At 39.9% G+C, this 24,934-nt stretch overlaps 1 protein-coding gene across 1 annotated transcript in view; it reads right to left on the minus strand.

The window, feature by feature from the left end:
* Nucleotides 1–24,104, minus strand: part of GADL1 (glutamate decarboxylase like 1) — a 465,799-nt gene extending 441,695 nt beyond the window's left edge. Inside the window, exon 1 of the mRNA XM_044293805.1 lies at nt 23,892–24,104. Within this exon, the coding sequence (XP_044149740.1) occupies nt 23,892–23,934 (43 nt within the window). The 5' untranslated portion in view covers nt 23,935–24,104. The remainder of the gene's footprint in view (nt 1–23,891) is intronic.
* Between the last annotated feature and the right edge of the window lie 830 nt (nt 24,105–24,934).

The raw sequence follows: 24,934 nt of genomic DNA on the forward strand, positions 1-24,934 counted from the left end.
CTTGCCCCCCTGCACCCCCCAACTTTTTGGGGGGCGCAAGCAGTTTTTTTTTCTGCATACACTGACTATGGCCGGCACTCTTAGCGTCCGGCCATTGTTAGCGCATCGCACACACCACTGTTGATCGACTTTGGACGGTTGATCAGCTAGTTGGAATTGTTTTTTTCAAATTTTTTGGCCTTTTTTAATTATTTTTTTTGTCTGTTAGGTTTAGGATAAGACATGCAGATAAGTAATAGCAATAGAAACCAATATACAAAACACCCCAACAATAAAGGTACCCTACCACTCTGGTGCCAAGGCACATAAAATTATTAGAGAACTATAGAATACCCACACCAGGGTCCCACTGTTCTCAATGATCATTTTTATTTTTTGGAAAGCTTTGTCTGATACAGATATCTCAGAGCCAAGATTTTTTTTCCCTAACCAACAATTATCCACCCCCCATGTTAATAACTCACTCCTCACATGCACCTTGCCCTTTCTCTCTCAGGGCTCCAAACCAAACATATCAGCTTAAAGGCCATGCAAAACTTTGGTGGCATTTTTTTTATTATTACATTGTACTCATTTTGAGCTAAATTTTATTTTTTTTTCTATTTGTATTCATTACCGTATTTTTAGCCGTATAAGACGCACTTTTTCCCCCCCAAAAGTGGGGGGGAAATAGCAGTGCGTCTTATACGGCGAATGTAGCTGATTTTGCCCAGTTTTCAATGATACACCCGCCGCAATGCCGTGCGGCGGGTGTATCAGCTGTGAGGGAGGAGGGGCTGGGGGCCGGCATCTGCATTAATAATGACAGCGGGGCCCGTGCAGTGACTATTCTACTACACGGGCCCCGCTCACTGTATAATCATATCTCTCTAATAGTTAATTGTTGTATGCATGTAATCGCATAATGAGCGCTAATGAGCGCTGTGTATTACCGTACTTAAAACTAGAAGCGCTCGCCGTTCGGAGCAGAGAGGAGGCAGGAGGCAGGCCGGGAGGACGGGCACTTGCAGCGTGAGTCATACGTCACGCGCCTGCACCGCCCACTTATGAATGAAGCAGGCGGCGCAGGCGCGTGACGTATGACTCACGCTGCAAGCGCCCGTCCTCCCGGCCTGCCTCCTGCCTCCTCTCTGCTCCGAACGGTGAGCGCTTCTAGTTTTAAGTACGGTAGTACACAGCGCTCATTAGCGCTCATTATGCGATTACATGCATACAACAATTAACTATTAGAGAGATATGATTATACAGTGAGCGGGGCCCGTGTAGTAGAATAGTCACTGCACGGGCCCCGCTGTCATTATTAAAGCAGATGCGACCCCCACCCCCTGTATTGAGGGTCATTCACTACAGGGACACTTATGGAGGGGATCTGTGGATGACACATAGCATAAGATGCTATATATGTGTCATCCACAGATCCCCCCCATAACTGTTATTCACAGATCCTCATCCTCATAGCAGTGCCATCCAGAGAGGATCCCCCATAAGTGTCACCCACAGATCCCCCATAAGTGTCACCCACAGATCCCCCATAAGTGTCACCCACAGATCCCCCATAAGTGTCACCCACAGATCCCCCATAAGTGTCACCCACAGATCCCCCATAACAGTGCGTCACCCACAGACCACAATTAGTTCAAAACCCACCAAAAGTGCACCTTTTGGTTCAATTTTTTTTTTCTTATTTTCCTCCTCAAAAACCTAGGTGCGTCTTATAGGCCGGTGCGTCTTATACGGTGAAAAATACGGTAAATATATTGATCCATTTTTAGTGCACTGCTTTGAGTTTATCTAGTAGTTGGTTCTGAATGTTCTCTTTGCTCCGTCTCTGCTCTTTATCTCTGATCTCTGACCTTACAAACACTCATCAAAGCTCAATTGCTATCCTACTGATACAGAATGTATCTTAAGTAAGTGTTTATGACCTGTTAATTTATAGATAAGGGTTATTAGAGGCACAATGTGAAAGTGAAAGTACCACTAACACTGCTAGAAAAAAAGACAACCCTTTGTGACAGAATGGCTTAATATTTTTTTTTTTAATAAGGATCAATTGAAAAAAATATTTTTAGCCCAAGATGAGTAAAATTCTGTCATCAGAAAAATTGCCCCCAAAGGTGTACATAGCCTTAAAGCCCACGTTGTTTCTCTTTCTGGGATTCCAGATCATTTGAAATATAGAGGAGATTGTCCTTTGGCACAACACATCATGATTTCATATTTGAGGAAACAGTTAACAGACACAGGAAACAGTTAAAAGAGTTAAAACCGTTACAGGAAACAGTTAAAAGACACCTACAGTTGTCCTGGGTCTCTCTATACAGAATTTGGGTCAGTGACAAGCAGTTAACAGTAAGCAACCAGAAAGATGACATATGAATAACTGCAGGATGCATTGAAGCAAACCTGGGCAATCAAGTTTTGCCCTTAACTGATCTTGCAAGAAACCTGAGTGCCCTCTCTGTACTGTAATAGAGCCAGCCCTAGGGCTTCAAAGTCTTCTCTCTGCACTTATCTATTTCATCCTTCTTTTAAGGCTCTTAGGTATTCTTATCCATATCCACCTATTCATTTATACTCTGAGTGCTGTATTACAAGTACATAACAAGTTAACTTATGACAGTCAGTAGCACTGTATAAAAATCTGCTGTAATATTCAGGGCTGCAATACATATCCACCCTTACATAAAATCAATGTAATAAAAGTTGAGTTAAAGTAATCCTGACATTTATACAGTTCAATTTTATTCAATACTGGATAATGTGCATTATGTATTTTGAAGTTGTCCTCAAAATGCCATGTTTTATAAACTGATCACATCTACTAAATGGAATGCGCTGCGGCTTTTCTCATTGAGTGGACCGCTCCCCCAGTAATACGGTCACTTATTAATGTCATCAGTCATCACTGATTAAAAAGCACAAAATAGAACTTTACTACAAGCATGACTTACCTATTCTAATTATGTATCCTATCTGCCTATTTTTATCCGCATAAAGTTGTAAAGATAGGGGACGTTAAGTCTGTTTGGATGTATATATTCTCCTAATCTTTACTGTGTATGTGTTTAAAGGTAAACTCCAGTCAAAGAATAAAAATGAGCAATCACAAGACATTCTCTCTTTGTGCTCTTTGAATCTTGTCATATGAGTGGTTTTATAGGCTTATGGAGAAAATGTATCATAAGCTGGTGACATACGCTGGTCTATGATAATCAGACGAGGTGACGGGAGCTGTGCTTAGTTTATGACGTGGGGTAAAATAGGTGCAGCATCCGGAAGTCTATGTGCGTATGGTGTAAACTAGTGTTGAGCAAATCAAACAATCAACAAAGTGGAATTTGATAAAAATTTTAAAGAAAATGCGACTCGCCATGAAACCGAATTTCTTCTATCTTCGTAGCAGCGATTCTATTTTCCCTGAATGGCGTTAAAAATAAAAATAAAATCATATTTAGCTCATCCATTTGAGTACAAAGAGTCGGCCGCCGCCATCTTGATTGAAGATCTTAGACGAAATCCAATGTGCAGTGATATATGACGTCACTGCGCTGGCCGACATGATGACGTAATCATGGGCCGAGCACGATTTCACGCTAGATCTTCAATCAAGAAGGCGGTGGCTGGCTCTTCACGATCAAATGTATCAGGGTAAGTATGATTATAAATTTTTTTTTTATTAAATTTGACACTGTATTATTGCTATCAGATGCTGCAATCAGCTATAAACACAGCATCTGAGGAGTACGATTACTGTCATTGCACCCACTACTTACAAAGTAATTCATCACAAAGCAACTTTTTTATTTTTTTATTTGGCGAAGCAGCCAAATAGAATTTTTCAATACTTCGCTCATCATTAATGTAGATTTCAGTGTTCTCGCCATATCTTCTTTTCAGGAAAGTGGTGAAGGTGGCAGAGAAACACGGCTTGTGCAAACATTTTTGCGCAAGTGTTGTTGAAAAAGTTGCAAACATGCATTTTGTGACTATTTCACACTAGAAAACCAGTGTACAATTTTGATAAATCTGTCCCTATAAGTCCATAAGCACACTCATTTAAATGAACCAAATTTGACCAATTTTTAAAAAAAATCTAGGTTAAATCTGAATTTTAGAGATTTGATTCAGGTGAATTTCTTAAAATAGTGACATTTTTTGAGATCCGAAGACAGGAAAGATAAAAAATGAGGATCACATAACCACAGGTGAGACAAGCATTTTCTGCAAAAGTGCTAAGTTTTCAGACCATTTTTTACATAAAAATGCTACAATGCAGATGTTTTTTTGAAGAGGCTGTCAGTTACCATCAGCAATCAACTGGATTGGCGTGAAAGAGCTTGAAATGAGTTGCATATAGTCATAGGAAATACCAGATTGTCATCCACAACATTACAGAGCAATTTGAGCATTTTGATATGGGCTGACTTTATTTGGACCCAAATTGAACCATCCAACCAATTTAGCCAAATTAAGTTTCAAGAAAACTGCTCATCACTAACCATAACCCTTTCACTTTAAGGTTCAATTCCTCTGAAATGCAGCCTAGTATGCCAGTAATGCACATGCTACCCTTTTTTAAGATTGTGTTATTTTAGAACTTCACTACTACCACTACTTTCCTACTTCATCAATATTCTGCCATCAACTCTATAGATACTAATTCTTTCCCTTCCCAATGTTGCAACCAGTCTTTCTTGTTTTGGCACATTTCTTTTCCCTATGGCAGCATGGTGCACCTCATATAACCATGTGACTGGCACCTGATAGAATTCTTAGATTTTGGCTTTTGGTAGACTAAACATCAACCTACACCATATACCTACACCATATACCATTTGGCCCCGGCTGTGTCCTGATTTACATTTCTATCAGTGAGTTATTCATTTATTTCATTTTACTTTTTATTTTAGTCCCATTAGTGGACTTCAACTTCTGATGACTTGACCACTAATACAATGCATTACAATATATTATGTATTGAACCTGTCAGTTTTAGGGCTCATGCAGACCACCGTATGTATTTTGTGGTCCGCAAAACACATGACATCCGTGTGATGTCTCTGTTGCATCCATTTTTTTTGTGTGGATCCATTGTAACAATGCCTATCTTTGTCCGCAAAATCTGTTTTTGCGGAACAGACATGCGGACATATGGACATGGAATGCACACTGAGTAATTTCCATTTTTTTTCTAAGCCCCATTGAAGTGAATCATTCCACATATGGAACTTTAAAAAACATGGAAAGGAAACATCCTGCCAATTGCTTCCATAAGTAGCAGACCTGAAGGCTTTCTGCTGCCGTAGCAGCCATCGGCATAATGGAGTGAGAGGTGGTTAGCATTGACCACCGTGTAAAAAGGGTTAAACTGCTGGGAGATGTTAGCAGTTACAACAGGAGCCTTGCTGTCAGTCATAGCCAGACCCCTACCCTGATTGAACAAGCACAGCTTCTGTGCCTGCCTGATCATTGCACTGTGAAAGTGAAGATACAAATTACACAATCAGACAGCAATGTACCATGTACAACACATACTCTCTCTTAGGTGCTTTTATAGTTGAACTATTTGCCTTGCCTCAACGCCAGTCCTCAGGGACCACCTGTCGGTCATGTTTTCAGGACTTACCACAGATTTTAATGATATGAGATATTCTCAAATTATTATTTTTTTAGCAATAAATTTTATTAGAGTTTTAAATACAACAATGTGTAGCAGCTTATATTGGTTACAGCAGTAATAACGATATAACATCTTCCAATACCGAATTGTCATTTTCCTATTGCATACCAAAACTGGCACATAAGAACATAAAAGGAAAAAAAGGAAACAAAGATAAAACTAACTTAAGAAAATAAACCTTCCAAGTATCAGGTATGGTCCAATGTCAGAGGAAAAGTCTAATTTGCCACATATTTCTGACAACCGTTCAAGATCAAGAGGGAAAATTTGTGATTCACCCATACTAAAAACACCCTTTTTCTTCAATATCCTCATTCTATTGGCATGGCACAGAAATACATCTAGCTAAGTCTGAAAGTTTTTTTGGGGGTATGCTTCCTCCATAAATCCCACATGGCTTCAAATGCCTAATATCTGTTTATTCTGATTGTGATAATTTACTCCATAGAGTGATTATATTCTAAAATATTTGTAAGATCAGGTAATGAAGGCGGATGGGGGTCCTTCCATCTTTTAATAATTACTGTCCTTGTAGCTAATAGAATGTGGCCAATCAGTGACCAATCAGTAATAGAATGTGGCCAATCAGACACTTTTTGGGATCATATCTAATCCAATAAAGTTTAATGAATTTATTGTGTTTTGAAAGGAAACACTCTTCATTGACATTTCTCTATGGGCCATGCTTCTAGAAATGCATTTAAGGAGAAAAGACAACTTCTTCCATTCTACTGTAGATAAGAAAAGGAACGTTCAAAATGACTTTTCCATTGTGTTTGATGTATCATTTTAGGTTCTTTATGGCAATAAACCATAAAACAGAGTGATACCAACTACTACTATTCAACCTGACCAGGATAGGAACTGTTGTGAATAGGACTCCAGCAATGAGGATACCTGAATTATAAGGGGGTTGCAATTTCTCATAAATAGATCATGGCAATTTGCTGTAAGGAAGACACCAAGATGCTTAAAGGGAACCTGTCATGTGGATATTTGATTATAATCGAACTAATTATATACAATCATTAACTACTAAAAAAAAGCCTTAGATGTATTCACTTACTGGTGTGACAGATGGTTATCTCATAATATACACACAAAGATGCCACATGCCGCATGCTAATGAGCTGATTTGAGTCCAGCGTGATGTCAGCGTTTTTGTATTCAGAGCTATAGCCACTCCCCTGCCCACCTGCTGCTGATTCATATGGAAAATAACTGTCAAACAGCAGCAGGTAGGCGGATGTTGGCAGATTGACTGGGTCAATTAAAGAAAGTGACCCAGCATTTTTCTAAGAGAATCAGTCACTTATTTATGTTGCCCTTAGTTAGGACACCATAAAACTGGTGACAGGTTCCCTTTAAAGGGGTTTTCAGGGTAATTTTTTTGTTCTTTGTATGTTTCTAATTAATCAAATGTAAGGGGTTTACAATTCACTTAATTCATCTGCAGTGCCTTTTTTCTCAAATTTCACTGAGGGTCACATGACCTATTTTGTGCATAAGCCTGGGGAGCAGGTCTGTATCTGTGCACAAGAGTTTACTGTGCTGGCCATGGCCCCTGCACTGCCGTCTTCTGCTGTCTGCCCTGTGTCTACCTCCCACTGGATTCTTCAGGAAAGATTCATCCCTTCTACCATCAGCAGCACAGACTCAGGGCTGGAGGCTTTGCTGAACAGCTGCAGGTAGTGAAGGGACAAATATTCAGGATCTTCTTTACGGTAAGAGCAGTGAGACTATGGAACTCTCTGCCTGAGGAGGTGGTGATGGTGAGTACAATAAAGGAATTCAAGAGGGGCCTGGATGTATTTCTGGAGAATAATAATATTACAGGATATAGCTACTAGAGAGAGATCGTTGATCCAGGAAGTTATTCTGATTGCCTGATTGGAGTCGGGAAGGAATTTTTTATTCCCCTAAAGTGAGGAAAATTGGCTTCTACCTCACAGTTATTTTTTTGCCTTCCTCTGGATCAACTTGCCTTCCTCTGGATCAACTTGCAGGGTGACAGGCCGAACTGGATGGACAAAGGTCTTTTTTCGGCCTTATGTTACTATGTTTCCTTCCTCATCCTGCAGACGCAGAGCTGACAGACTGGAGGGGTTCTGCAGAGCATTGCACAAGAACATGTAGGGGGAAGATCCTGTGTGTATCAGCAGTGTCATTGTACAGCTGGGACTTGTAATCCCACACATACAATATGCTGCTGAGTATCCCAGCAGTCAGACATTTCACTCAGGGCAGCACTTATATTCACTTACTTTGCAGAGCAGGGGGAGGGGCAGTCTTTTTTGACACCCACAAATATTCATGAGGAAAACATCAGATATTGTTGTTATTGCATGTAAACAAAGGGCCAGAAGAGAACCAGGGATATGAGGAAATATATATATATATATATATATATATATATATATATATGACAAAAAATGGGCAGCACTTCAAGAAGTAAAAAAATACAAAAATACTTTATTTACCCAAGCAGGACATAGCATGTCCTGCTTGGGTAAATAAAGTATTTTTGTATTTTTTTACTTCTTGGAGTGCTGCCCATTTTTTGTCTTTTATCTATTGGATTGGCTTTTATCCACATTGGGTCAGCTGCACCCTCTTGTTTTCACCAGGGACGGTGCTGCCACTTTTTTCTTTTTTTTCTATATATATATATATATATATAAAGACGAAAAAAGTCGGACTGCACTCCAAAATGATGGTGAAATAAAAATGTTTTAATCACCCATAATATGGCAACTTGCCATATTATGGGTGATTAAAACATTTTTATTTCACCATCATTTTGGAGTGCAGTCCGACTTTTTTCGTCTTTACAAATCCTGGGTATAGCCGTTACCCTCTGCTGGACTTTGCACCCGTAACCTGGTTGGTGCTCCCGCTGGAATTTTCCTTCTCTTATATATATATATATATATATTTATTTTTTATTTTTTATTATTATTATTTTTTTTTTATTTAGCCTACAAGGACAAATCATTTGGATCCTTAATTTGTCCTCTTTGGTGATGTTAAAAGGCATAATCTGGCTCTTGGAATCATTGACTTTATAATATGAGACCTTAGAGAATTGAGAAACAGCTTCTTGGATATAAGTTGCAGTGGATTCTGGATTACACACTGCCAGAATTATATCATCAGCATATATACCTCCTATAGAGATGCTGCTAATTTGGTCTTTAGACCTTATTAATTCTGCCAAAGGTTCCATGGCCAGAGCTAAATTTAAAGGGGCAAGGGAACATTCCTGCCTACTCCCATTGGTAAATGGGAAGGGATCTGAGAGCATACCTGAGCAGAAGACTGTGGCGGAGGGATTCATATTTAATGCTAATATAACATCCTTAGCCTTGTTTAGGATTCCAAACTTATCTAGAACCAGGTTTACTAGGGAGATAGGAGATTGGCCTATAATTATTTATGGAGGTCATATATTTTTGAAAAGTATCTTAATCCGGAATATATACAAACAGCTCCCACATGGAGCAACAATCACGGTCTGACTCGTGGCCTACACTCTGGCTCCGCAATCACAGTCCAGCACTATCTAGTCAGCCTTATAGCAGTCAACAAATCTTGGTGAGAAAATATGAATACTTACTCTCCAGGAGCACAATATGTACTTTCAAGCTTTTTATTGTATCTTTACACAATCAATGGCTCACAGGCATTCCTTCCATTCTGAAAATGCTGAGCTGAGTCCTATCCTATACTGCGTGACGTTTTGGTAGTCACACCCCCTTACTCATGCGTATATTCATCCTGACCAGGAGCCTTATTCTTGGGTAGATGGATAATACCATCTAGGAAAAAATAGGAGTTGATATTTTATTTAGTTCCTGAGACTTTTGGGAAAATCACCTTCTTTAGGAATCTAGTAATTTCATCTTCGGATGATTGATGGGTGGTCTAGTCATTTAGATACTGTAGATCATATAGTTTAGTATAAAACAATCCAAAGGCATTTGCTACAATATGTTTTTTGGGTTTAACTATCTTTTGTCCCTTATCATCTAATAGATTTTATTTCTACTTTGTTTTGTCTTGGATCAGATTGACCAGCTTTCTCCCCAGTATATTGTTATTTCTGTATATGTCCATCTGGTATATTTTAAGCAGTTTCTCATACTGGAATAGCAATAATTGTTGGCATTGTGCTCTATATTCCTTTAGTAATTTACCATTTTCTGGGGTTGGTTTCAATGTATTTTGCATTTCTAACCTCTGGATATTTCCTATTAGTATTTGGGACTTCTTCTCTCTCTTATTTGAGTCTTGAAGCGGCCTGAATAAGGATACCCCTCATGTAAGCTTTATGAGATGACTATAGCAATAAAAAGGGTTGGTATTGTAGTAGATGGAGCATTCAATTCAAAGAAAAGTGATAAGTGTTCAGCTATATATTTCTCATGTGATAGGTGCTTTAATAAGTTTTTGTTGATACACCATGGGGAGTATTGACTTTCACCTGAGTCTGTCACATATATATAAGTGGGAGCATGGTCACTCCTATATCTGCCCTAGATATTAATTGCAATGTGCATTTAACCACCAGAAAATAATACATTCTAGATGTGACGAGTGTAAAAAAAAAAAAGTAAAGTCTCACCTCCTCGGGTCAAGCAAATCTTCTTTGTCGAGCCATTTTTGGATATTAGGGGGTCTATATGACCTGGTGGAGGTGTCTAGGTCTGGGTCAGTTATGATATTAAAGATAATTTATTATGCTGATTGTTATGGGGGCATATACAGTTGAAACCAGAAGTTTACATACACTATATAAAAAGACACATATGCATGTTTTTCTCAATATCTGACATGAAATCAGCATAAACCTTTCCTGTTTTTGGTCAAGTAGGATTACCATAAATATAATTATTTGCCAAATGCCAGAATAATGAGAGAGAGAATGTTTTAAGGCATTTTTTTTTTACTTTCTGCAAAGTCAAAAGTTTACATCCATTTCATTAATATTTGGTACCATTGCACTTAAACTGTATGACTTAGGTCAAACATTTTAGATATCCTTCTACAAGCTTTTCACTATAGTTGGTCGGAATTTGGGCCCATTCCTCCGGACAAAACTGGTGTAATTGAGCCATGTTTGTTGCTCGCCTTGCTCGCACCTGCCTTTTCCGCTTTGCCCATGAATTTTCAATAGGATTGAGATCAGGCCTTTGTGATGGCCACTCCAGAACATTGACTTTGTTATCCTCAAACCACTTTGTAACCAGTTTGTCAGTATGCTTTGGGTCATTGTCCATTTGGAAGACCCATTTCTGCCCAAGCATTAACTTTCTGGCTGATGTCTTGAGATAATGCTTTTGTTCTTGGGTTGATATGCGCATGTTGGACTAAAATACGTTCATCTCTGGGACACAGAACCCGTCTCCTTCCTGAGCGGTATGATGGCTGTACATTTCCATTGTGTTTGTACTTGCATATAATTGTTTGTACAGAAGAACAAGGCACCTTCAGGTATCTTGAAATTGCACCCAAGGTTGAGTCAGACTTGTGCAAGTCCGCAATTCTCTTCCTGATATCTTGGCTGATTTCTTTAGACTTTCCCATGATGCTACACAAAGAAGCAGTGTGTTTCAGGTGTACATTTAAATACCTCAACGGGTGTGTCTCTAATTAGCTTAGATGTTGCCAACAAACCTAACAGAAGGTTCCAAACATATGACATCATCATATGGGCAGTCCAGAATTGTTTAAAGGCATAATAATCTTAGTATATGTAAACTTTTGAAATTGCAGAAAGTAATAAAAATGCCTTAAAACATTATCTTTCTCTTATTAGTCTGGCATTTGACAAATAGTAATAATTATGGTAATCCTAATTGACCAAAAACAGGAATGGTTCATTCTGATTTCATGTCAGATATTGAGAAAAAATGCACATGTGTCTTTTTATATAGTGTATGTAAACGTCTGGTTTCAACTGTATATTGACTAGAGTATATTTATAACTGCTCTGACGATTGGCGTGGACCGAAATTAAATTAAAGGCCACCATATCCCTAATTGCTATCAGTACCCTTCTTGTTCTTCTTACGAAAAGATGGGATAATATGTGGAAATGTAGGGTGATTTCATCTGGGGGCATGATCTCTTTGGAAGTGGGTTTTCTGGATAAATATTATGTCGCTCTTACTCTTTATAGCTTCGTCCCACATCTATTTTTATTTAGGCCTTTGACATTTAAAGATGTGATCTTAATCAGCATTGGTATTATATAACAGTATGCTCGGTAATAAACTCTGACCCTGATGTGCATAAAGTATGTCCTCCAAAGTACGGACCCTGATATCTGTTCTATGTACCAAATAATAAAATAAAACAAAAACTGAACTTTCTATTAAACTAAGTAAATGGGAAAAGAAATGTTCACCATCTTCTGCCCAGAGACATGTTCTTATCTGTAACTAATCTCTGATGGTAAGAGGCAAATCAACACAAATTAACTAATTTAACTTACTTGAGAAATGATAAATGCCCAATAACATTTTCCCATTCGCATTCGCATTCTCAATAATCTATCAGTAGATAAGTCCTGTTCAGGGGCAGATTAAGTGTATCATAGGCCTGGGGCTGATTATCCATTTTGGGTCCCCTCCCTCCATTTGCCCTGACAACCCCCCCCCCCCCCCCTTTCAGGTACAGCCCTATATTTATTTCTTCCTGGTAAATATTAAGGAAAACTATAGTATACACTATAGCAGTGGTGGCGAACTTACGGCACCGGTGCCAGAGGCGGCACTCAAGGCCCTTTCTGTGGGCACCCACGCCCTGGAAAAAGTCTACAGTGTACCAATATGCCTTAGACTTTTCTATGAATGGCACAGGCAGTGCATTGAGTTTAGACAGGCTATTATAGCTAAATGATACAGTACATGGAAGATATACTATACTGGACTGTAGTATTCAGGTTAAATTGCCAAGTTGGCACTTTGCGATAAATAAGTGGGTTTTGGATTGCACTTTGGGCACTCGATCTGTAAAAGGTTCACCATCACTGGGCTATAGACTATATACCACCCCACAGTATACAGTGACGTCACGTTTATCGGTCTCATGACCCAGGCACAGCTCAGTTCCATTTAAGTCAATGGATCTGAGCTGCAATGCACTGTTGCTATACAATCGACAGTGCTATGCTTTGTAAGCTGCAAGAAGGCCACAGCACTCCCAGCCATGGATCCTGTGCATCAGTTGCACATTTGTCCTCCGTTTGAGCCATTTCAGTCTCAAATTAGTTTTTTTTAGATGGAAAAAAATATAATGCATGCAAGATAATGGATCTCATATGTAAATGGTTTAAACGGAGGTCAAATATGCAACTGATGCACAGGATCCGTTTCTTTCTTTTTTTTTTACAGGATTTGTTTTTGTTTTTTTTACAGGATCTGTTTTTTTTTTTTTTTTTAACGGTGGTGTGAACTTAGCCTAAGGGTCCAATCACACGTCCACAAAATGGGTCCGCATCCGTTCCACAATTTTGCGGAACAGGTGCGGACTCATTAGTTTTCAATGGGGCCACAAAAGATGTGGACAGCACACCGTGTGCTTTCCGCATCCGCATTTCCGTTCCATGGCACTACACAAAAATAGAACATGTCCTATTCTTGTCTGAAGCCACGGACAAGAAAAGGCATTTCTATCATAGTGCCAGCCATGTGCGGTTGCGGACATGTGAATGGACCCTAACTAATGCAAAAGTAAACGAGGAACCTCAACCTACCAACTAGAGTCCAAAAAAGGAACAGGCAACTCCTGGAATAGAGGACTATGGCGGCTGCTGCTGGCCACAGGAGTGGACTCTGGGTTGGGAATCTTCTTCCACTGCCTCCAGAGCCACCAACAAATGGAGGACACAGAGCTAAATATAACTGGGGGCTGGCTTGGCTGTTTCACTCTAAGACAGCCAAGTAATGTAGTGACAATGTAGATTGAATCCTACTGTCAGTGTTTGAAGTAGCACTCTGTTTAGAGCTTTGGCTCTGCCTAACCTGGCAGCGGCCACTGGCCACACTCTTTCTCCGGATGCAACTGCTGCTCCACCCTGCCTCTCTCTTCACAGGCGCCCAGCACGCCATGAGGTGAAGAGAAAGCTGGCGCTGGGACAAATATTCCATTAAAGATGAAGAAGAGAGGGGCAGGTACGGTGGGAACTTTTAGCTGCCACCTGATTGGAGGAGGTGTGCAGTGACATAAGTCCCTCCCCCTCCCTCTCCTTTCCCCTGTTCCTTCCAATCGGGGCATGGCTGTTTTTTATCGCAGCACTAGCCCTGCGTATACATATTATATAATGGCACATGGGAGTTTGGGATGGCGATGGGCCCCTCACTTACATGGGGCCCAGGGCTGCTGACCCAAGTGCCCCTATTATAATCCGGCATTGGTCCTGTCTGTATAAGAAGAACTAACACTATAGCATTAAACTTGAAAAGAAAAGATATAGTAAATTATCCTTCATGTAACTTGTCACTCTGGGGATAGCCATGCAGGGGACGCGTTTTTGTTTCTGACCGTCAACCAGGGAAGCTCCAGTTGTTGTACAAGTTTAGATCCATCTTCAATAGTGCAAATCATATATGATGATCTGTTTCTGGACACATATACCCATTTGTAAGGAATATTTTTATTCCTTAATGCTACCGTGATTGGCTTTTTGAGAAACTGTAAGGCCACTGCTGAGAGGTCTGCGTAGATCGATAATTTAGAATAGGGATCTGGAAGGAATATTGGTTTGGGCAGACAGTGGGCTCCATCAATGGAGACGTAGAGATCCATCAGCTCAGCAACCAGAGTCTTGAAGAGATATTGAAGATAGTTGGATAGATCCGCATTGGTTATCTCCTCTGAAATTCCCCAGATTTTGAGGTTGTTTCTTCTGGAGTGATCTTCCAAATCTGTGATTTTATCCGTGGTAGCTTGTTACTTGTCTGTAAGATCCTTCTGGGAATCCACTAGGTCGTTAAAATCTTTATTTCCCCATTTTACTTTCCACATGATCAGCGTAGGAGCCACTTCATCAATGGAAGTTTTAAGATGCTGCACCATGGCGTTCATGTCGTAACTTGCATCCTTCTGCAGACTCAGCAGTATCTTCTTGACTGTTACTTCAGTGATGGGCTCATGACAAGAAAGAAAGGACTGCAGATTAGAGCTTCCTCTGTAATCAGAGGTAGATTTTGATTCCTAGGATCTTTGGCTGAGCGAGAGGCTGTGGCAGATGTTGGAGCATTGCTTTTATTCTTACTTTGCTCCCTTACAACGCTTTCTGCATGGGACTCTGCTAAATATTGCCCTAGCTGTGGGGGGGTTGTAGATTAGTTGGAGAGTCTGCTTGGTGATCTCTCCTCTTCCTCTATAGCATCGCTCAGTGTCCTTGCCATGCTTCCCTGCTCCTTTTTCCTGCTGCGTGCGCCATCTTTATTTAATACAGTGGGGGAGATGTGCCTGATGTATCTCTCGCTCCACATAGACTTCCCCCTCCTGCCAGACATGGCAAGTATGAGGGATTATCTGTATTGCTGATTCAAGCGCCCCTGCTGCCTCTCTTTTAAGCTGGTAGACACGCCGTGCTGCTTCTCATTCCGGAGCTAAACTAACCCATGGCCATTCACCTCTGTGGCCCCTCCGCCCCCAGATATTCTCAAATCATGACCAGCAAGTGGGCCCTGAGGACTGGAGTTGAGGAACACTGCTTTAAAGGGAATGGAACAATCACATAGCCTGGGCAGGCTGATACCCTCGCTTGTCCCAGATAATAAAATATAACTTTTAATAGATAAATAAAAATAAAATATTATTAGTGAGCAAAAAAGGGTAGGTTAAAACTATTTGATATTCATCTATTATATTTAGTGCTAAAGTACTGCATTGTTTATAGACGGTAGCTGGGAGTGTACTTTCCTGCACTACCACTCTGATTATGCCACACATTGGCAAAGACTGTCCACTCTTCTAAACTACTTTCGCTATTTAGCTTATTGACAAAAGAGATCAGCAAACTAAAAACTAATTCTACCCCCCAACATGTTTCGCCAGGTAATCTGGCTTCTAACGGGCAGCAGCAGAAGCCAGATTAGCTGGTAGTTTAGAAGAGTGTCTAAGAGTGGATACTGTGTTCCAGTGTGTGCCATAATCAGAGTGGTAGTGCGGGGGAGTGCACTCCCAGTTACCCTCTATAAACTACGCAGTACTACAGCGCCAACAATGAGTATCAGCTAGTTTTAACGCACACTTTTTTGCTCACTAATAATATTTCAATAGATGTGATGTTTTTCTTTTAATTTAAATTTATCTATTAAAAGTTATATTTTATTATCTGGGACAAGCGAGGATATCAGCCTGTCCAGGCTATGTGATTGTTATATTATATATCCTTTCCCAGATAGGGTATATATTATTTTTTGGTGATTTTAAAGGGAATGTGTCATCGGAAAATGACTACAACTTTATATCAAGTTTCTATGTTAAACATTTTTTTTAAATTATTATTAGTGGTTTTTTTTAAACTTTATATCTCCCTTTATCTTTATATCTATGTAAATAAAAACAAACAAAAAAGTAAAAATTGCCCAGTTTTCACACTGGCTGCTAGGTCTAAAATATGCCAAGATTTCCTTTTCTTTGAGGGCAACTACATAGGCCATGGATGCATTGACTTCTATGGGAGTGTTTTCTAGGCATACTCTGTGACCTGTAAAGAGGTGAGGAGGGAATAGATAAGATGTGATATGACCTATTGTGAATGCTGGATCCTTTGTTAGCTATACAATGGTGATACCTGTAATTCTAATCCTGCTTGTGGTGATAAAGACGTGACTACTGCAAAGTTACCTGTACAGAACAGAATGTCTCAACATACTTTGAGGCCTAGTGGTCAGTGCAACAACTGCACAATTTTAGGTATTTTTTAAAATATTTCTTGAGACATGAAAAATGAAAACAAAAATCATAAAAAATTCTAAAAAAGTCAAATCTGGTAAATATCAAAATATGATTTAAACAATAGGTCATTCTCTGATGACAAATTCCTTTTAAAGGGCTTCTGTCACACCCAAAACACAAATTATTTTTTTGGGCTTGTTAAAATCCTTATTTAACGACTATTCCCTATACAGGGCTCTTACATTTGTCTGTGGCTTTGTTTCCTTAAAATATGCAAATCACTTCACTACCAGCAAGTACGGCGTCTACTTGCTGGTAGCCGCCGCAAAAAAACGCCCCTCCTCCTGTTGATTGACAAGGCCAGCGAACGCTCTCATCCTCCGGCTGGCCCTATCAGCATTTCAAATCCGTTGCCTGTCTTCATTTGGCGCAGGCGCTCTGAGAGAAGGAGGCTCGCCTCCTCAGCACTCTCTCAGTGCGCCTGCGCCGATGACGTCTTCTCTTTCGGGGACGTCATCAGCGCAGGCGCACTGACGGAGTGCTGAGGAGGCGAGCTTCCTTCTCTCAGAGCGCCTGCGCCGAATGAAGACAGGCGCGGGATTTGAAATGCTGACAGGGCCAGCCCTACTTGCTGGTAGTGAAGTGATTTGCATATTTTAAAAGATCGATTTTTAAGGAAACAAAGCCACAGACAAAGGTAAGAGCCCTATATAGGTATAAGTCGTTAAATAAGGATTTTAAAAAGCCCCCCCCCAAAAAAAAAAATAATAATTGTGTTTTGGGGGTGACAGAAGCCCTTTAAATAGGTTTTACAGGAATACACTCTGATAGTTCATCCTTATAGCTTCTGACCATTAGGAAGCCCACAGTCATTGCAGTGCCATAACCTCCTCAAACCTTATTCAGTCACATCAGCAGGCCCATACTGTAACCTAGTCTCATTCAAGTAAATAAAGCTTAGTTTGGCATGATCTACATACACTTCCAGGCACAGACCCATGTACAGAAGTACCATCCTGCTAGGGACAACCATTTTGCTAATCAGTAGAGGCCAGAATTCCAATTAAGAATTGATGGATTACCCTAAGGAAAGGCCATTCAATTTGTTTTCCTGATAAAAAATAAATAAATCATTATAGCTGTAGCATGTGTATAAAATGATGCTAGTTCTGCCAGGCTCCATCAGGGCTGGCAGGACTGGTCTGTCTGTGTGCCCAAACTGACATATTATCCCAGTACTTTTTTAAATGTCTCCCACTGTCACAACTTAATAGTGTCAGCTTAATATCTATTTTTGCTCTGTTGAGTAGTTCTGAGCAGCATATGCAATATTCGTTTTTGCAATATTTTGCATATTTGTGGCCTAATATTCGCCATCAATTCGCAAATTATAGAATCATTATTTTCTTGATTGTGAAATACAGGCGTGGCTCACTTTTGCTAAATTTTTCAAGCTGCTAAAAGTTTCCTGAGACTGGAGAAAACGGTTGGCAGCAACTTTCGTGACTGTGGGGAAGAACTCCGGATCACTGTAAGTAATTTTACATTACAGCACTGTTTTTGATTACATTTTGCATGCATGGCAGAACAATAGCTTTATATGCAGATTCAGTGCTCCAATATATTTGCGATTGTGCAAATCGGCACTAATGATGCGCATATGTTTTGCCGCAATACATGCAACTTCCCATTTTATCAGGTCTGAGTAGATATTACTGATGGTGCACTAAGTATTGTTGTGACATCACAGCACTATGTCTGTAGCATGTATGTATGGACAGCAGAGAAGTATCTCTCACATGCACATTGCACATCCATTTTCCTGCCACACACTATATACCACACACACTGACTAACTAACCCACTAATTATCTGTATTATATATATATATATATATATATATATATATATATGTATATATATATATATATATATATATATATATATATATATATGACCTAACTAACTATCTAATGTAATTGAATAAGGATCCAGATGACTCAGCAAAGCACAGAGCACAGCAATGACACTGCTCTCTTTCTCTCGCAGACTCCAAAATACAGCATAAAATGGCTGCTGGGGAGTTTCCTATTTAGTAAGGGGTAGGCAATGTTTCTATTGGTTGCTAGGGATATTGCTAACCTCAGACAAAAATATTGCAGCCTTCTCATTAGCCCACAAGCAAGAAGCAGTGAGGGTACTGATGAAAAATAAATCTAGAGCATTCACGATTACGAAGATATAGCACTATACTCTAGATCTTCGCAAATTCTCGAAGTGCCAATATTCGCAATAAAAATTATCGATTAGAACATTCGCGATCAACAGTATCATAGCTTTGCCAGCAAAGTTCTGAAGTCTGATGATGAAGAAATTTAGGCAACATTTAATTTTATTCCAAGTCCAGCACCCATTTCTCATAACCCACAAATATACCACTAAATGTTTGTTTAACAAATGGCTATTTGAAGTAAAAAAAAAATACTTTTATGTTGACCTGGCACTTAAACTGTGGCACACAAAATCAAGTAAATGAAGTTTAAAGAGCATCTATCAGAAGGTTCAACCCTAGAAAACAAGATATAATACCTGAAAGGACTGACCCTGCTCATTGCAAGCATAAAATGAAAAGCAAGTTCTAGATTTGAACGGATAGTTAAAAGGGTTTTCTGATATATTTTTAGCCTCTGGATGGTTCATCAGTATATGATCAGCGGGGATCCAAAACCCGCGAGCCCAGTCGATCAGATGTTTGAGAAGGCAGCAGTGCTCGTGTGCGCGCCACTGCCTTCTCGCAGCTTACCAAGCATAGCACAGTACATTCAGTTGACTGAGGCTGATCTGATCCTAGGCCTCGTGATATGAACGTGCCGTCACTCGGCGTAGAGAGAAAAGGCTGCGGCTCTAGAGTTGCTACCTTCTGGCAGAGGTCACGTGTATCGGACGCCCACCTATTACACACCGATAACCCCTTTAATAATAGCAAATAGAGGAAAATCTCCTTATCACATTGTTCTTAGCATGCATGTAATCTTTACAGCAATGTCCTTCTTGCAAAATTGTCACCCTAAATGATGGTCCACAACCCCCTCCCGAAAAAAAAAAAAAAAATGCATTTCAATATCTCCTTGGTGTATGTTTTGCTGTAGTACATAGTCCTCCCTGTAGAACACGAGTGATATTTAGTGTTTTTCTGTTCTTAGCGCTACCTCTGTGCACAAAGCCTTGTTCCCTGGTCCCTCTCTGCTGACACTGCAGGAGAAGAAAACGTCGTGGAACATCTGTGAATAAGGGCTCCTGCACATGACTGTATCTCTTTTTGCGGTCTGCAAATTGCAGATCCACAAAACACAGATCCCAGCCGAGTGCTTACCACCATGTTTTTTTTTATTTTTTTCCAGCAATTGCAAATGAGTACCATGTGCTTGTACATAGTCACGTACTATGTGATGCAACTTTCATGGGCCAATAATGTATACATAGGAATATCATTTTTCTTGTCCAAGGATATACATATAAATAAGCAGCAAAACTTGTAAAGACTCATGCACACAGCAGTGACCAGTGCAGAAAGGGCATGTAGCTTCCTACTTCAGAAAGCTTTTGGGGTAGAATTCTTCCATACACATAAAATTCAGCTACAAAATAAAATCATTGGGTGCCTCATTGGAAATCCGACAATACAGAGGTATTCTGCTTAGGCCGCATTCACATCACCATTTTATTTTCTGTTCTTCTGATCCATCAGGAGAACAGAACAAAATGGATCCTATGCTTTGAGCATCTGTAGTGCTAATTTTGCATCAGTTTGTGTCAGTTCCATCAGATATCCATTATTTTTGATGAGATGAAAGGTCCTCCTTGCAGAATTATTTCTCCCATCCAAAATAATGGATCAAACACGTAGGTAGAGATTGATGAAAACTACAGTAATTCAAGGGAAAAGTGTAGTAGCTTCCCATTACCAGAATGCTCCTTCTATTTTTCTAATGGCCACTGAGAGATGGAATCTAAAGTTGAGCACATTTTCTAAAAATTGGTTTTGGTCTGATTAGTCTGAATCAACCAAGAAATTTTATTTGAGTAAAAATTGATTCTGCTTAAATCAAAAGTGCTTTAGATTCTCTTTCTCTCACACTGTCTATTTCATTCTCTACCCACTGAATCAGAACTTTTTCATAAATTTGGGTTGAATTTTGAGTGCAGCAAATCAATTTGACTACAAATTAAATCATAAGAGACATGACCTGTAGCACAGATTGTTATATCTGTCAAATGATTATTTTTAAAGGGCCACTCTGCACTGGTTAATCCAAATACAAAGAAAAATCACTGATTAAAGTGGCCTAAATGGAAGGAAATTCTCAACCCCAAACTCTGTAGCTTATTTATAATCGGGGGGGGGGGGGGGGGGGCAATTCCTCCGCATGTGATTCGTTGCTAACGGCAATCCCCAGCAAAAATGCATACAATGGAGGATGCCGGCAGCGGACCACATGCACCACAAAAACATCCTACACAAGATGAAATAATGTGTGGATGACAATATAAAAATACATAAATCACTGAAAAAAGGTGCACCACAATAATATGCGACTGAACAAACTGGCTAGACCCTCACGCTAATGTTAAAAGCTGAGATTTTAGCCAATATTTTTCAGTCAGGAACATATTGGAGCCCTGCGCACCCCGTCAAGGTATCTCAGTGTGGCGTGGGTCCTACCGCTAAACTACCTATCGTGTGTGAACACAGTCTGATAGGTGCTAAGGACCAACTCACAGCCAAGCTCCTACATACCTCCATAGTAAGATCCCTAATACAATGGGAGGGAGAAGGGAGGCTGCGAGCCCCACCTATAACAGGTAATGTGGCACAGGCTACCAGGTGCACCAGAATGTTACCAATGACAAGCATTAGCACATTAAATACATGTAAAGAAAAATCACCAAATAAAGTGAATTACCAATGACAAGCATAAGCACATTCAATACATATAAAGAAAAATCACTGAATAAAGTGGCCACTTTATTCAGTGATTTTTCTTTACATGTATTGAATGTGCTAATGCTTGTCATTGGTAACATTCTGGTGCACCTGGTAGCCTGTGTCACATGGCCTGCAGCCCCCTCATTCTTCCCTTCCATTGTATTAGGGATCTTACTATGGAGGTATGTAGGAGCTTGGCTGTTAGTCGGTCCTTAGCACCTATCAGACTGCATTCACACATGATAGGTAGTTTAGTGGTAGGACCCACGCCACACTGAGATACCTTGACGGGGTGCGTAGGGCTCTGATATGTTCCTGACTTGAAGATATTGGCTAAAGTCTCAGCTTTTAACATCAGGGTGAGGGTCTAGCCAGTATGGTCAGTCACATATTATTGTGGTGCACCTTTTTTCAGTGATTTATGTATTTTTATATTTTCATCCACACATTATTTCATCTTGTGTAGGATGTTTTTGTGGTACATGTAGTCCACTGCCGGCATCCTCCATTGTATGCATTTTTGCTGGGTATTGCCGTTAGCAACGGATCACTTGCGGAGGAATTGCTCCCCCGATTATAAATACGCTATAGTGTTTGGGGTTGAGAACTTCCTCCCATTTAGGCCACTTTATTCAATGATTTTTCTTTACATGTATTGAATGTGCTAATGCGTGTCATTGGTAACATTCTGGTGCACCTGGTAGCCTTGTGCCACATTACCTGTTATAGGTGGGGCTCGCAGCCTCCTCCCCCCTCCCATTGTATTAGGGATCTTACTATGGAGGTATGTAGGAGCTTGGCTGTGAGTCGGTCCTTAGCACCTATCAGACTATGTTCACACACGATAGGTAGTTTAGCGGTAGGACCCACGCCACACTGAGATACCTTGACGGGGTGCGCAGGGCTCCGGAATGTTCCTGACTGAAAGATATTGGCTAAAGTCTCAGCGTTTAACATCAGCATGAGGGTCTAGCCAGTATGGTCAGTCGCATATTATTGTGGTGCACTTTTTTTCAGTGATTAATGAATCCAACTACAAAGCATACATTCTATAGGACAATTTGTGAATGTGCCCTTTCAGTAGACTTCATACAATGTCTGATATTTTATACTCATTTTATTCCCATTACTATACATGGCTGTCCCGATTATATATGTCAATTTAATTCAATAACCCTATTCCATAATTCAATAGTACAGTCAAAGGAATATGGTAAAAATGATGTGTTGCCGATTCTGAGGGTTTAGTGTTTTTGGTCACTGCAGGTATTGCATCTTGGTGGCGTCATGCATAAATAAATCACTACATCTCGAGCATTAAGTACTGTAGCTCAAGCAGGCATCAAACAATTACCCTATGACATCATTAACGCATTCACAGTTGTCTATTTTTCCACAAACAAAAGAAGTATCCACATTTGAATCTTTGAAAAAGACACAAAAGTAACAGCAATCAAAACAAATACTAAATAAATCCAACAAATGAAACTTGTATATGAAAGATAAAGGGTGAGATATTACTAGTGTCAAGGATAATCCCCCCCAAACTATCTACAGTGAAAAAGAATATACTGTACGATACTCACAGCTTACCACAATCATAATAAATATAAAATATCACGAACGAGTAAAAAACATAACATAATTTCAAACTTGAGAAATTTCAGATTAAAGTAAGGTAAATAACAATTTCTCTTAAAATAGCCACAAACTAGCTACTCAGCCTAGAATCCGAGAGAAAGACAGCTCCGGGTGAAAAACCTTGGAAAGCTCCCAGTTAGGAATACTTGACCTCAATATTAACCCTTGACTCAGCAGTGACAGTTTGAGTTGATGACTTATACGCTGTGTGGCTCATACAAGTATTTGGGGAAGTAAGTCATACTAGGAAAATACTGGGGGAATCTAGAACTTTTCTCTGCATTCCTTCACTATTCATTGTTCCTTAAGGTACTTGAAATCAATGCAATGCATACAGTTTCCAATGTGATATTAGCTTTGCATAAGGCAGTCAAACCCACATGGAAAACTGCACTTGGGTAAAGTTAGTTCTTTCTGATGTCAGTTCAGCTGTTATTCAGGGGAGATGGCTCCCAGAATTATCTACAGCAAATCATAATGACAAGTTCTGAAAATGACTGGAAGGCAATAAAGACGCATGAAATAACCAGACGGTTCTAGGCACACAGTTGAGGAAACAAATGATTCCTGATGTCATTGTGAAAACTAAGTTATGTATGGAAGCTACTGCATGCTGCCTAATGAACTGAAGCTGGAAGCATAGAAAGAAGCGCAGTCTGTTACCCTCCATCTGCCCGGTAGTGTGTATGTTCTGGCTGCTGGTCATTCTGGCCTCTGGATTTCCAAGGTGACTTCTGCTTGCTTCTCCTATGGGCTCCCCAAATGAATTCTCAGTCCCAGAGGAAATCAGTGCGGGTGTTCACAGCACAAGTGAATAATTTACAGGTGTCTGGTGTCAGTGTCCCTGTCCCCACCCTGGCTTTGCTGAGTCCTGTGGCTGCAGCTGCTGCCTCAGAGCTTCCCTCCAATAGCAAAGCAGGGCATCTATTAATACCAATACCAGCTGGCCCTTATCCAGTCTTTACAGAATAGGAGAATAGAAAAGCTCCGACCAGATGGTCAGCACTTAAAGCTGTAAAGCACACAACACTGACCCATGCTGGATTGACAAGTTGCTGCTCTGGAATTCTTACAATGTGTTAACTCAATTCCAATGCTGATAATATTAATTCCACTAGAAATATCCTGAGAGCATGATTACAAATTTCATTTATGATATACACTGGAACTATATTTTCATTTTGCTGAAGGAAAATGGCATTTATCATGTAGACAGAGTTAATACAAGGCATTTACTAATGTATTGTGATGGTCCTTATTGTCTCCAGTGCTGGCTTGATTCATTTGCTGTACTTACTGTATGCCGTGGTTGTTTTTAATATGATATAATAAAAAGGATGAATTTTTAATCCACGTGAAGCTAAATTAATGTTTTGCCTGGATTTTCCTACGCTCCTCCAGGGTAACTCCCTTCACTGGACCAGCCGATCATTTTTACTTGCCTTCCGGATTAAAAATATAACAGATGCTTCAATGAAACGTGTCTTCAGAACATGACCTATTGTTTGAAGCATATTTTTATGTAAAACAAGGTTTTTAAGAATTTTTTGTGATGCTATTAAAAAAATTTCATGTCTATATCTATATTTATGCAAAAACCATAAATCCTGCAGTTTTCACACTGGCCACTTAGCCTAGTAATAGGCAGAGACTGATCACTTTACTGCTCTACTCTACAACATTACAGCCTCATTATATGGCCTCCC

This window comes from Bufo gargarizans, chromosome 5 (genome assembly GCF_014858855.1).
Source record: "Bufo gargarizans isolate SCDJY-AF-19 chromosome 5, ASM1485885v1, whole genome shotgun sequence".
Classification (NCBI taxonomy): domain Eukaryota; kingdom Metazoa; phylum Chordata; class Amphibia; order Anura; family Bufonidae; genus Bufo; species Bufo gargarizans.